The sequence below is a fragment of the Alosa pseudoharengus genome, unplaced genomic scaffold (assembly GCF_046254945.1).
Source record: "Alosa pseudoharengus isolate Yale_2024_CS ecotype anadromous, Long Island Sound unplaced genomic scaffold, YU_APseudo_1.1 YU_APseudo_1.1_scf_21, whole genome shotgun sequence".
NCBI classification, from domain to species: Eukaryota; Metazoa; Chordata; class Actinopteri; order Clupeiformes; family Clupeidae; genus Alosa; species Alosa pseudoharengus.
In genome coordinates, this window is record NW_027468674.1 from 34,079,151 (window position 1) to 34,093,987 (window position 14,837).

Here is a 14,837-nt window from a genome sequence, read left to right on the forward strand (position 1 = left end):
GCGTGAACGCACGTCCAACTTTGGCCTGTTGGTGGCGCTAGAGCGGTCAAGGTGCCAACATGAAACTTGGTGAAATTGACCATGAGACTGTCCTCAATCAGTGTGCCAAATTTCACAACTTTTCACCAGACGGTTCTATGGGCTGCCATAGACTCTAATGGCGGAAGAAAGATGTTAAATAATAATAATAAGAAATCATAGAAACACAATGGTTGCCTCGCAGCTTCGCTGCTTGGCCCCCAATAAGAAAACTAACAAACACAATGGTTGCCTCGCAGCTTCGCTGCTTGGCCCCCAAATATAGCTGCAAGCAGCAATGAGGGGGCCAAGCAGGCAGTTCAGCAGTCCAGAAGTCCAGATTTGCCATGCAACTCAATGCCGTGGCATCAGGCATATAGCATTAAGCAGTCACAACAAGTTCCATGTCAAACAACCCAAGATTGGCTGAGTTACAAGGTCAAGTTTCACATCAAAACATAACTAATTTTGTGTGGCTGAACCAGGGCTGAGTGTCGCCGCCCCCTCAACCAGCCAACTCACCACTGCAATCGCCCCCTGCCCGCCCCTGCCCGTCCCACCCCGTCCCACCCCGCCCCACCCTTGCACGCACGCATTAGAATTAACTGGATGGAACTCGCTGTCAACAGTTTCACATCAAAAATAAAAGATCGATTGAGATATGATCATGCTTGCTGTGATTTCAATGCCCCAATAGAGGTCAAAGGTCACCAAATTATTTGTGCATCATCAGGATGAACCAGATGGTTCTATGGGGTGCCATTGACCTCCATTGCAGAATAATGCAGCAACTACAGGCCAAAATACATTTTTGCCAATTACAGAGCCCCCTAGAGGTCAAAGGTCACCAAATTTCTTGAGCGTCCTCCTGGTGGGTCCAGAGGACCATGTACTAAGTTTGGTTTTGATACATGAAAGCGTTGCTGAGATATGAGCTCACTTCCTGTTTGGCGGCTTCGCCGCAAATTTCGATTGGCTGTTACAGGCAAACGCTTCTGTCAATTGTTCCAGAAAAAAATACACTGATAAGGCATGGTCTGAAGATGGTCACTGCCAATTTTGGTGTGGATCAGCTGAAATTTGTGACTTGCGAATAATTATTCATGTTTTTGATTAAATCCAATATGGCGACCAAATCAATTACGATGACATCACAAGTTGGCTTGGGTCGGCCTAAGGACCTTCCACAGTATTGTCAGACACCACTAGTGCGTTTTAATTCTAAGCACAACAGCAGCTACAGGCCAAAAAGCATGTTTCTTAATTACAGCGCCCCCTAGAGGTCAAAGGTCACCAAATTTCTTGAGCTTCCCCCTGATGGGGTCATGAGTCCATATACTAAGTTTGGTTATGATAGATGAATGGGTTGCTGAGATATGAGCTCACTTCCTGTTTGGCGTCTTCGCCGCAAATTTCGATTGGATATTACGGGTGAACGGTTTAAGTTCCGAAGACAAAACACCACAACTTTTGTGAGGCTTGGTCTGAAGATCATGTGTGTCAAGTTTGGTGACAATCGGACAAAATTTGTGACCTGTGAAAAATTAGTTTCACTTTCACTAAAATCCAAAATGGCGGAAAATCCATCATGGCGGAAAATGACGTCATAGGGTGCGTTGAACTCGGCTTGGTCCAAGGATTCCAACGATGCCTCATTTTTGACAATCGAGTCAACGGGTCAGAAGTTACATGCGTGAACGCAAGTCCAACTTTGGCCTGTTGGTGGCGCTAGAGCGCTCAAGGTGCCGGTATGAAACTTGGTGAAATTAATCATGAGACTGTCCTCAATCAGTGTGCCAAATTTCACAACTTTTCACCAGACAGTTCTATGGGCTGCCATTGACTTCAATGCCAGAGGAATAATAAATATAGCTGCAAGCAGCAATGAGGGGGCCAAGCAGAATAGGCTGGAGTAGCCAGGGCGACAAGATAGAACTCAGCAGACATCCGCGATCAACGCTTTCAACTACTGTAACATAAAAACATAACTGACTTTGTAGGGCTGAAACAGGGCTGAGTATTGCTGCTGCCTCCGCCAGCCAGCCCCCCACCTAATCACCCCTGCCCGTCCTGCCCCGCCCCGCCCTTGCATGCACGCATTAAAATGAACTGGATGGAACATGTCATCAGTTTCACATCAAAAAATAAAAGATCGATAAAACACATCAGCAACTACAGATCAAAATGCAATATTGCTAATTGCAGCACCCCCTACAGGTCAAAGGTCACCAAAGTTTTTGAGCGTCCTCCTAATGGGGTCATGAATCCATGTAGTAAGTTTGGTTATGATACATGGCAGGGTTGCTGAGATATGAGCTCACTTCCTGTTTGGCGGCTTCGCCACCAATTTCGATTGGCTGTTATGGGCGAATGCTTTCGTCAATTGTTCCAGAAAGCAATATATTGATAGGTTATGGTCTGAAGATGGTCTCTGCCAATTTTGGTGAGGATCCGCTAAAATTTGTGACCTGCGAGAACTTGTACGTGTTTTTGATTAAATCCAATATGGCGGCCGAATCAATTATGATGACATCACAAGTTGGCTTGGGTCGGCCTAAGGACCTCCAACAGTATTACCAGACACCACTAGTACATTTTAATTCCAAACACATCAACAGCTACAGGCCAAAATGCATTTTTGCTGATTGCAGCGCCACCTAGAGGTCAAAGGTCACAACATTTTTTGAGCGTCCCCCTGATGGGGTCCTGAGTCCATGTACTAAGTTTGGTTATGATAGATCAATGGATTGCTGAGATATGAGCTCACTTCCTGTTTGGCGTCTTCGCTGCATACTTCGATTGGCTGTTACGGGCGAACGGTTTTAGTTCCGAAGACAAAAAGGAGTATCTTTTGTGAGGCTTGGTCTGAAGATCATGTGTGTCAGGTTTGGTGTCGATTGGACAAAAATTGTGACCTGTGAAAACTTTTTAGTGTTTTTGATTAAATCCAAAATGGCGGAAAATCCATCATGGCGGAAAATGACGTCATAGGGTGGACTCGGCTTGGTCCAAGGATTCCAACGATGCCTCATTTTTGACAATCGGGCATACGGGTCAAAAGTTACGTGCGTGAACGCATGTCCAACTTTGGCCTGTTGGTGGCGCTAGAGTGCTCAAGGTGCTGACATGAAACTTGGTGAAATTAAACATGGGACTGTCCCCAATCAGTGTGCCAAATTTCACAACTTTTTACCAGACGGTTCTATGGGCTGCCATAGACTCCCATTCGGGAAGAAAGATGTTAAATAATAATAAGAAATCATAGAAACACAATGGGTGCCTTCGCAGCTTCGCTGCTTGGCCCCCAATAATAAGAAACAGTAGAAACACAATGGGTGCCTTCGCAGCTTCGCTGCTTGGCTCCCAAAAACACAATGGGTGCCTTCGCAGCTTCGCTGCTTGGCCCCCAATAATAAGAAAACTAACAATCACAATGGTTGCCTCGCAGCTTCGCTGCTTGGCCCCCAATAATAGTAAGAATTCATAGAAACACTAAGGGTTGCCCTGCAGCTTCGCTGCTTGGCCCCCAAAAAAGTAAGTAGAATAATTATCCAGGCAGATTCAGAATTTGTAACTCAGCATTTAGCAAAAAGCATCTGAGAACAGTTTGGTCTTAAGTCTAGATTTAAAACTGGCTACAGTTGGGGCCTTTTTGATGTCATCCGAAAGTCTGTTCCAGAGCTGAGGCACATAGCAGCTAAAAGCTGCTTCACCATGTTTAGTTCAGTAGGTTTTACTAACAGGTTTTTCACCTGGGACCTGAGAGGACGAGAAGGTGTACTGCTGAAGCATGTCTGATAGGTATTTAGGTCCTGCTCAATTTACTGATTTATAAAGTGCAGTATATGTAGTTTTTCATGTCCAAAATATGGCATTTCCCCCATATGAAATGCAATTTATTCGTCCAAAACTGCAGTTTTGACACATCCCCATGAGGCCGACGGACGTAAAGTGTGTCCAAATTCACACCCATTCTTCTCGGTTTAATTGCTCATGGAGGGTTTGTAGATATCACATGCATATCACGTCAAATTTTCACAAGAAAATGAATGTTGAATTCACATGAAATTGAATCATATTTACTTTCTGCACCTTCACCTCCACACCCATTACTCTCGGTGGAATATCTCACGAACACTTCAGTCAACACATAGCAAACCATATATCAAATTAAACAGCAGCCTTTACGAACACAAAGATTTAAAGCATTTCTCTGTACAGTTAGCCGTACAGTAATCCATGATTGTGATTGTAGCTAATTGTAGCTGAAATTCTAATGTTATAGCACCCCAAAATAATGAATTTGCTTTCCATAATCAAAGAATCAAAAGTTGGTCATAGCATGCCCAGATCATCTGTGCCTTGGGCTACATGACATACTTATATCCAAGCACAGGTTACTTCACAAATGCAGAGGAGTATTTAAGACACATTCTTCATCAAGTGGTTCAGAGACTTCAAGTCTTAGGTGAATAAAACAATTCATAATGAGTAAACTATTTATGTCGGTACATATACTGCATGTTGTTTGTAAATTGCTACGCCATAGAATATCCCATCATCATGATTTTTATATTGCCAGATTCCAGGCAATCCCACCTGCACAAATATGAACAGATATTTCTACTGGCATGCTTCCTGGTGACATAAATGGCTAAATATGACCCTTACAGTTACACTGAAAATAGCCTAGGTTTCAAAGGGTTTAGGTAGTGCAGTTATTTTTGTAAGGAGTGTTACCTTTTGATGAAGCAACCTCACAGCAGTAGTGGTGTCATTTCTTAGGAGAATTATTTTCACCCCTACCACTTGCCACTCAGTTTGAAGGGGCAAGGGGTAGGCGATGGGGTAAGAATGACAAATGTGATTGGGCCTACATGTTTTATTCTATAATTTCTGACACATCTTCGTGATGGTTGACGATGGGAACCAACCATCGTGATGCCACGCCCCCACATGCCAGACACACAGTAATTCTACAGTAATTCCTGCTTTAACATAAAAACTTTTCTTTGGAAATGAAATTGAGCCTAGAACTGATGCATATGCAGGACAGCCAGTGTGCGCAAAAATTAAGCACTTATTAGTCTATGTGAAACTACCGTCTTATTCAAATAATTCCTGATTTGAAATTGTTATTGTCTGTTTTTTGTATGTCTCACACTGTAGCCTACGTTGAACTTAAAATTAAGGCTGTCAAAATTAACGTTAATCGCTGCGGTTAATTTTGAAATACACATAAAGCGTTACACAGTAGTAACACAACGCATTGTGTTTACCTATTTCCTTTGTGATGGGCTGATCATGGAAGCCACAAAACCTGAAGCCGCAAGCCTGAGAATTTATTTTACTGTCTATGGTGTTAGTGCTGCCAGTGCTCAGTGCTGCCGCTACCACCACACGCATCACACACTGTGTGTAGGGCACCAAAAGACAGAGGAGGGACATAAATAGTATAATAGTAGCTTTTACTGCTTCTCGCGCTTGTTAGAGAATGTTTACAATGTCAAAATGCACCAACAGCATGTTACATAAAGATAATACTTTTCGGGTCCTTTCCATTAAGATCCAACTTGAACGTATGCTAGTCCATTTAATTGAGAACGCGTCTGAGCGCGCACGAGAGGGAGAGAAAATGAGTGGCAGGTTCCAACACGCTTGTCTTTGTTGATGATAATTTATATCTCCTTTTTAATACAAGAAACTTATAAAAGGAGATCATGAGGGGGGCGCTGTGGCGTTGTACATAAAATAGTCCCCCCCAGGATGATATCATTATCCATCGCAATGTTTTACTGTGCATATCGTCAAATGCCGATTAAGGGGACATCGCCCAACCCTACTGTCTATTGTTGCATTGCTCTGGCGTTGTACATAAAATAGTCCCCCCCAGAACGATATCATTATCCATCGCAATGTTTTACTGTACATATCGTCAAATGCCAATTAAGGGGACATCGCCCAACCCTACTGTCTATTGTTGCATTGCTCTCATATCTCCTCTTTAGCTTCTACTCATCATAATCATGTGGTTTATCAGTTGTGTCTTGCATAATTGTCACAGCCAGGTTGGTGGCAGTTGTGACCTCTGTGCATGATATGTCTATCATACACAATTATACAGTTTATGCTTTTGTTTGTACGTCTGAGCAGGTGATAAAGTCTGCTCGTGTGATGAAGAAAGCTGTTGGCTATTTAATCCCCTTCATGGAAAAGGAGAGAGCGGAAATGCAGGCAGACTCTTCATCTGTGGACATAGTAAGTCTGAAGGACTGTTACTTACTGTATCAACTTCCATTAAATCACTAATAAGTCATAGTGAGGTCTTAGGGCCTGTGCCAACCCAATTAATTTTTTGGTGCTTAAAGCACCCTAAACCTCATTTTCAGAGTGTTTTGCTGATTGATTTTTCCTCTGCTACTACCGACATTGTTGGCAATCAGGTCCTGCCCCTACCTCAATTTTATTTGGCCAGCTAGACATAAGTGACATTGGCAAGCCCAGTGCGTGTCCAATATATGCACAGTATATCCAATGTTCTATCCAATATATGGACAATGTTTCTGCTTAACATCCAGTAATGCTTCCAAAAAATTTACTCTTTCAGGATCCATACCAAGGCACTGTTCTGCTTGCTACTGTTAAAGGAGATGTTCATGACATTGGTAAAAACATTGTGGGTGTTGTGCTGGGATGCAACAATTTCAGGTGGGGAATATACTACTACACTCAGTAGCTCAGTACACTCACAGCCAGTGATCCATTTTTGAAAAAATGCTGAATTTTTTTTACTACAAACACGAGCATACTTTGATAGTATATCTTTACTACCATATTTCTTTTAAGACTCAATCAGGACGATGCAAGATCAGGATCCAGGCTTTATTCTTTTCAATGAGGGGCCAGTGCCCCTCAAGGGAGAGAGGTACATGTTTGGGTCACCCCATCATGGGTTTCCACCAGATTCTCAGTATTTCTCTGACTTCTCTGAGGCGTAGACTAACTTTATGTTACAAACAAAAGAAGGAGTGACCTCTAGGTCCAACCCAGTTTGAATATGCAATAGAAAGGGAGGATGAGGATTAGGCCTTCATCAGGTCTGGTCAGCTTCTATTGTCTTTTAACTAAAACTACCCCCTTTCCTGGGAAGTCCTTCAGAGCCCTGGACACATGCTGTTCTACAAACATTAACATTTCACACCTATCTGAAGAACAAAAGGCCTCTAGACAGGCTTTCACTGAATTCAAGGATAAACAAAGGATGCTTGCATAACACACACAGGGTACACATGGGTACAAAATCACAAATGACCATAAGAACTACACAGTATTCAAGTCATAAAGACTTGAATCATTAAACTGTTCACATGAAATATGAATACAGAATTATTTCCTTCAACTTTTATCACCTCCATGTCAGTATTCATTTCAGAAGTAAACGGTACCGGTTCAGGCACCGCTTTGGCAACGGCATCATATTAAATGTATCGATTTAGCACCAGTATCAGATAAAACCTAAACGATACCCAACCCTAGTGCCGTATAATAAATAGATAAAACAAGTAGCCTTGACTTGAGCAAATATTTGTATTCCAACATTCTAGATTTAGACTGATTTCAAATACTAGTACACAAAATAACAATGTCCCACTCCCAGAGATGTTGAACTGCCCTGCCTTTGTCTACAGGACTGTATACTACCAGTCAACAGTTTTGAAACACCACCTTTTTATGGGTCTTTTCTATTTTTACATTGTAGATTGAAAACTATGAATTGACTTATTTGTGGCGGCCCACCACAATATCAACATTGACCACCACACAATGATTTTCTGTGTTGTACTACTTAACTTGGTTGAAATCCTTTCATTGTAGAGCTATGTGCACCTTTACGCAGCCTCTCCATGTTTCTCTATCTCTCAGCAAACCTGCATGCATATTTAAAGAAAACATTAAACATCCTACAAGGATTGTTGTTGGCACAGAAGATGAATGGCTAAGTTGTGATTAAATCCGGTTAGCATCATAACCACGTTGCGCAAATTTGTTAAAAACTGTGATCACCCCCCCGTCACCTACCACCACAAATAGAATTCAATTCTGTGGGAAACACTGAACACTCATATAACACATTATACTTAAGGTTCAGACAGCTTCCTCTCATGTAAATTTCCATTTTCCAGGGTAATCGACCTGGGGGTCATGATTCCATGTGATAAAATCCTAAAGGAGGCAATAGAGAAAAAAGCAGGTGAGCTTTTTATTTGCATATCTTCAGTGTATACAAGTCATGGCAACAGTAAGTCTCGGTAGTGTGATGGTTATCACACCATTGATGGTAAATGGACTTAACGTCATCTTAAGAAATTAAAGTGGGACTGACCACATCTCCCCACCAAGAGGTTGGACCGCTGTGATCCCAGCCATCTGTGTTTTTGACAGATATCATTGGTCTGTCTGGCCTCATCACTCCATCTCTGGATGAAATGATTCATGTAGCAAAGGAGATGGAACGCCTTGGGGTGCAGATCCCTTTGTTGATTGGGGGTGCAACCACGTCCAAGTAAGTGAGAGACTGTATGCAGATTAAAGGGAAGATGTTAACCTCCTTTTACCAGTTTGTGCATTAAGGACCATATAAGGAGTAATATACATACAACAGATGTCATTTGATGGATGAAACCCTAATCAGTGATACCAAATAGTTCCCTCTCAAACTTTATATGCAACTCGCTCCATAGGACTCATACTGCTGTAAAAATTGCCCCGAGTTACAGTTTCCCAGTGGTACACGTTTTGGATGCTTCACGGAGTGTTGTAGTGGTAAGTCATTTCTTTCTTTTCTTTCTATCTAGGAAAATGCAGTGCCCTGCACAACCAACGTGCAAAATTGTGTTCGACGATGTGGTGTCTGTACATGTTACCGTTTTTGGCTGCAGATTCACTTTTGGTGCAGGAAAAACATAATAATTATAATGTGGAATAATTATATATAAATAAAAAAAACCACACATACACACACAAAATAGGGATCCAGCAGGTACAGATTGAACCCCTAATATTACGGAACAATCAAAACAAACACAGTCGGGATCCAGTAGCTCACTGCTTGGACCCCTAATAAAAAAAAATCACTCATTGCTGGGTATATATAAATTAGTTTATCCTGGGTAATCTAGTTAGAGAGCCTTGTAGATCCTTAAATGTCATCTTTTTTCATTCACTCTCCTAAAGTGCAGTCAACTTCTCGATGAGGATTTGAAAGACGAGTACTTTGAAGAAGTTTCTGAGGAATATGAAGAAATCCGGCAAGATCACTTTGACTCATTAAAGGTATACATGTGTGTATGTCTTGTCTCCTGCTCCATACATTGCCTTTTAGTAGCTCTGGATCTGCATTTTCTGATTGAGTGGTCCTTACTTTCTCAGGAACGACGCTTCCTTTCTCTCAGCCTGGCAAGGGAGAGAGGTCTACACATTGACTGGCAGGCTCAGCCTAGACCAGGTATGTGCTGAACAACATTGTTAAGTCCTTTGAGTTTTACAACTATAACTAGAAAAAGTCCTACTATAACAGTTGCTCCCAGTAGCTTGTTGTAGTACATTGATTAACACCACCCAATCCCATGAAAGTCAATGACAAAATGGGGAATTTATGTCCTCCATACTTTTGTAACATTATCAGCTATGTCTAGTGTTAGCAAAAAATATAAACTTTTGTTTGTTATTCCCTTTCCATTACACTTATATTTACAGGCAGTATGTGTTCTCCTCAGTTACTCTGCTAAAAAGTCTTAAGTTTTTCTACTACCATTATTTTCAGGGAGTAAAGTGTTTTTGATATTTTTTGAATTTTGATATTTTGTCATACATGTGTTTAAAGCCTAATCAGATGATTAATATTGATCCAAAATATGAAAACAGAATATTTACTAAATTGTTCATGTAGTACTTCCACAGATCAGTGGCACACATGTCTTTGAGACATATGACTTACGGAAGCTGGTGAGTTTTATTGACTGGAAGCCCTTCTTCGATATTTGGCAGCTGAGAGGCAAATACCCTAATAGGGGCTATCCCAAAATCTTCAAGGATAAAACAGTAGGTATGGAAAATTAATATCAGTCCCTTAATCATTTTAAATGCTGGCTTACAAGACTCTCACACTTATATACAGTGAGGCTCATACGTTTTTGAACCCATTCTAGTTGACTAAAAAGAGGAATATAAAATCATCTTTTGGAAATTGATCTTAATGCCTTAAGTAAAAAAAATAGGTAATATCCAACCTTTAAGGACACCAATTTTCTTTGTGAATGAATAATGTATCATAAATAAATAAATGTTCTTCCTTAAAAGTAAGTATTCACACCCCTGTGTTAAATTCCCATAGAGGCAGGCAGATTTTTATTTTTAAAGGCCAGTTATTTCATAGATACAGGAAACTATGCATCCTGATAAAGTTCCCTTGGCCTTTGGAATTAAAATAGCCCCACATCATCACATATCCTTCACCATACCTAGAGATTGGTATGGATTTATTTCAGTTAGCCTAATAGCTGGTTTGATTTGCATTGAGAGATGATCTTATGGAAAGTACCCCATGCCAATCGTGAGATATGGTGAAGGGTATGTGATTATGGTTATGTGGGGCTATTTTAATAGTGTGTGCGTGTGTGTGTGTTCTGGGGTGGATAGAAACATTAAAGTTGGTACAGATGCTCTTTGGGGTGTATGTCATTTTAGAAGGCATACACAGACTTTTGGACTCTAGATAGGTAGATGGATACTTTATTTATCCCAAGGGAAGTTTTGGAATATACTGTAATTGAAACATAATTGACACATTATGGCTTATTCTGCTATTTTATTGCCACAAGAAAGAGTAGGAAGCATGTCTTCTCCAATATTGGCTTCAGTATGGTTAATGTGACTAGCAAACTAGTATGGCTAGTGGCAATAGAGAGAGTGGCCATCGCGGCATCAGTCCATCCATGCCACACCAATATCAAACAATCAGCAGAGTGACTATGTTGACACAGATGGCTGGGATCACAGCGGTCCAACCTCTTGGTGGGGAGATGTGGTCAGTCCCACTTTAATGTTGTAATTTTCCACACTTCAGTTTTTGTGGACATTGTCTTTCTATTTGCCAGACTTAATAACCTGAAGATGTTAGAAGTATCGCCAAAGCCAAACAAAATTGATTGTACCAGCTCAGCTTCCCACTGAGGGATGTGACTCATTGTAATATGTTTTATTGTACCTCAACCATTTCCTGTAATGCTAAAATGATGACATAATACAGTATGGATTGTGTCACAATTTTAAAGAAAACATTTGACTGCAGAACTGAATGTGGAAGTCTATAGTGATGAATTTTCAGTGAGGAAATACCATTTCAAATTAATTCAATTTCACAATATCACAATCACAATGTTATTGGAATTCAGTTCTAATGAATTCAATTTCCAAAAACGCTATTCGGATTCAATTTACCAAATTCATTCTTTCGTTGGCAGTATGTAGAGTAGACAAAGTTATTTCATAGGATTTCAATGGAGAGAAGTGAAACCAGTTTGGGGCTACTTCCTATTGAGCTTCGTGTTGACCATTTGCCTACTGCACAACATTTGTTGACAACATAGTAATACCAAATGTCTATGTGAGCAGCCCTCACATAGACATTTGGTATTATTATGTTGTCAACTGCTTAATATGTTTTCAACTGCTACGCATTCCAAACATTTGTTTAGCACCTTGTGTTCTTTTGGTGATCTTTGAACCAGCTGCCGATTGTATGGGTAGCCATTTTTAATTTGTTTGTGTGTGTTCCTGTGTCCTCAGGAGAGGAGGCCAGAAAAGTATTTGATGACGCCCAAAAACTTTTACATAAGCTCATAGATAGCCAAGAGCTTTGGGCTCGAGGACTAGTAGGTTTCTGGCCAGCACAAAGTGTGGGGGATGACATCCATGTGTATGCTGAGAACACCTGCCCACAACTCAGCCAGCCTATTGCCACCTTTTATGGGCTCCGGCAGCAGGTGTGTGCTCTCTGATCTAGAACAACATCAAAATAGTCTGAATGTTTATTGATATTTCAGGTGTGTGTGTGTGTGTACATGTGGCAAGAAAACGGTTATATAGATTAAATATGCTGTACTTTTTCGCAATCGCTATAAATAAACTGTTTTGTTTTTGCCAGGCTGAGAAAGACTCCGCAAGTTCAGACCCTTATCTTTGCCTATCTGACTTCATTGCACCTAAAGACAGTGGTGTCTGTGACTACATTGGACTCTTTGCTGTGGCATGTTTTGGTGCTGAGGAACTAAGTCGGAAATTTGAGAGCCAAGGCGATGACTACAACAGCATCATGGTCAAAGCACTTGCTGATCGGCTTGCTGAGGTTTGCAAAATGTCTTCACTCTGTTCCAGATACCTGTGCAGTGTTGCCTAGTCTCATGATACTCTGGGGGATGGAGAGGGAACTGTGAAAACCCTCTTAAGTAGGAATATTGCATTGAATATTAGTTGATCCTATCTGTTCTGGAAAAAAACTATTAACCCCTCACTGCTCCCCGAGCGCCGCTGTAGCAGGCAGCTCACTGCGTCGGGATTACTGTGTGCTTCACCTCACTGTGTGTTCACTGTGTGCTGAATGTGTTTCACTAATTCACGGATTGGGATAAATGCAGAGACCAAATTTCCCTCACGGGATCAAAAGAATATATATACTTATACTTACTTATACATGGTAGCTTTTTTGTAGGCGAACTTCAGAGGTATATTGTCAAAAGCATGAAATACAAAACATGCATTCTCTTTGAGCAGTACATGAATGCCATTTACTCAGAGATACTAACCAAACTGTGCGCAAATATTTGTATGTCAAGGCTTTTGCTGAAGAACTTCATGCCAGAGTTCGCAAAGACTTGTGGGGATACTCTACTGAAGAGGACCTCCAGGCTTCGGACATGCATCGCATCCGCTACTCTGGCATCCGCCCTGCGTCTGGCTATCCCAGCCAGCCAGACCACACAGAGAAGATCACCATGTGGAAGCTGGCTGATATCCAGGAGAAGACGGGTAAGGAAATATATGTGCTTTATTCTCCGCTGTTATTTTATTTTAGATCACAACTACCAAATATAAATTTGTATGTACATCTGTGTTATAGCTGTGGTTTGATTAGTTTAGTATAACATTATATCCCTATATTAAGGTATTGGATTGACTGAGTCTCTGGCTATGACTCCTGCTGCTGCTGTCTCAGGGCTGTATTTCTCCAATCCAAAGTCCAGCTACTTTGCTGTGGGAAAAATCACCAAAGAACAGGTATGTGTATCTTTCCATTAACTTTGAATCTGCTCTAATAGTGAGTCAGGTTTTTCTGGTCTGTGCACTGAGCTTGTTCAATTGAATTCATCACTGTATACATTCAAAAGTAGACCATTCAAGGAGTTAATTTTGTCACATTTCTAACTTTTATATTAATTTCATCCTCCTTGACTATGCCATGTCTGGTTGGTGGGTGTGCGTAGTGTGTGAGGGGCACTGAAATTCTGATGGGTCAGCTTCATAGTTGGTCGGGGGTCCTCCTACCCAGCTGGCCTGTAATTGGTCAGTTGGTATGAAAGGATAGGTGTGAGATTCAAATACAGACTACAGTGTAGTTCTTAGTCTACAATTATGCATATACTCATGAACTGCTGCCCACATTACAAGGATCAATGTAAGACCAAACATGAATATGTTACATTGATTCCATACATTTACAGATCATTTATGAATGACATCCAGAGGTAGTCTTTGTATGCTGTATGGTAAGCCACACTGCATGTGTAACACTGCAAACACAGAGTCTTTATGTGAGGAGAGCATGCTCTTATTTGGTGCTGTAGGATTCTCTGGTTGTTGCGTTCTGTTTTAATTCTAATGTTTGTATTGAAGATGGTCTATAAAGCTTGGCGGCAGGATCAGGATCGGCGATTAGATGATGATTTATTGTAGATGGTACAATAATGAATAACAGAACACAGGCTAAGTCTCGAACAGTAAAACTGTGCAGAGTCTAACAGTTGTGGTAGTTATTAGAAGCGGCTGCTGAGCCTTCCGACAGAAGATGCTCCTCGGGTCGCTTCCTCGATCCATCTCCGAGTCAAAACCTAAGACAAAGCCTGTTATACTAAAACATACAACCGTCAATCATGCCAACGTGGCAGGTGCCAACCAGTGTACAAAACCCGGCCCTGGCCAGATGGAGATACTAGCCCGAATAGGCCGACATGCTGTCTCCCTTGGCCCATGTTATCACTGATGTTCTTCGATGTTCCTAATGTTCGGATGTTCCTAAACATCGGGCTGTATGACCTTCCTGCTGGTACACAGGCCTAAGGCACAGTTATGTACAATAGTATGGACCTCTTCCCATTGTATACTACACACAGAAGTAACATATGAACACATCAGAATACAGTAAGAATACCCCAGAATTCTACAGTGCGATGCTTTGATGACAAAAATGGATATTGAGATTTTTTTTCGCCTTACAATCTCATGAATGCAAGTATTCCAGACATTTGAATATAGCTATTGTTTTTCAAGTCAAGACACATTTATTAAGTGTGCTTGCTGCAAAGAGGCACACTTATTGTTCTTCTTAAGTTTTATTATTATTATTAAGTGTGCTTGCAAAGCAGCACACTTATTGTTCTTCTTAAGTTTTATTATTTTTCCCGTCTCCCTAATTTTTTGTCTGGGGGGAAATGAGAAAGCGGACAGTGCTGCTAAGCAAGCCCTCAATGAAGAAGTCACAGAAT

At 41.1% G+C, this 14,837-nt stretch overlaps 1 protein-coding gene across 1 annotated transcript in view; it reads left to right on the forward strand.

The window, feature by feature from the left end:
- The window catches only part of mtr (5-methyltetrahydrofolate-homocysteine methyltransferase), a 166,779-nt gene that overhangs the window by 149,482 nt on the left and 2,460 nt on the right, over positions 1-14,837 (forward strand). The window contains exons 21-32 of the mRNA XM_076298695.1: positions 6,172-6,276; positions 6,626-6,726; positions 8,202-8,269; positions 8,461-8,581; positions 8,760-8,841; positions 9,253-9,351; positions 9,448-9,523; positions 9,968-10,123; positions 11,866-12,062; positions 12,224-12,424; positions 12,912-13,104; positions 13,241-13,353. Coding sequence (XP_076154810.1) covers positions 6,172-6,276; positions 6,626-6,726; positions 8,202-8,269; positions 8,461-8,581; positions 8,760-8,841; positions 9,253-9,351; positions 9,448-9,523; positions 9,968-10,123; positions 11,866-12,062; positions 12,224-12,424; positions 12,912-13,104; positions 13,241-13,353 — 1,512 coding nt within the window. The remainder of the gene's footprint in view (positions 1-6,171; positions 6,277-6,625; positions 6,727-8,201; positions 8,270-8,460; positions 8,582-8,759; positions 8,842-9,252; positions 9,352-9,447; positions 9,524-9,967; positions 10,124-11,865; positions 12,063-12,223; positions 12,425-12,911; positions 13,105-13,240; positions 13,354-14,837) is intronic.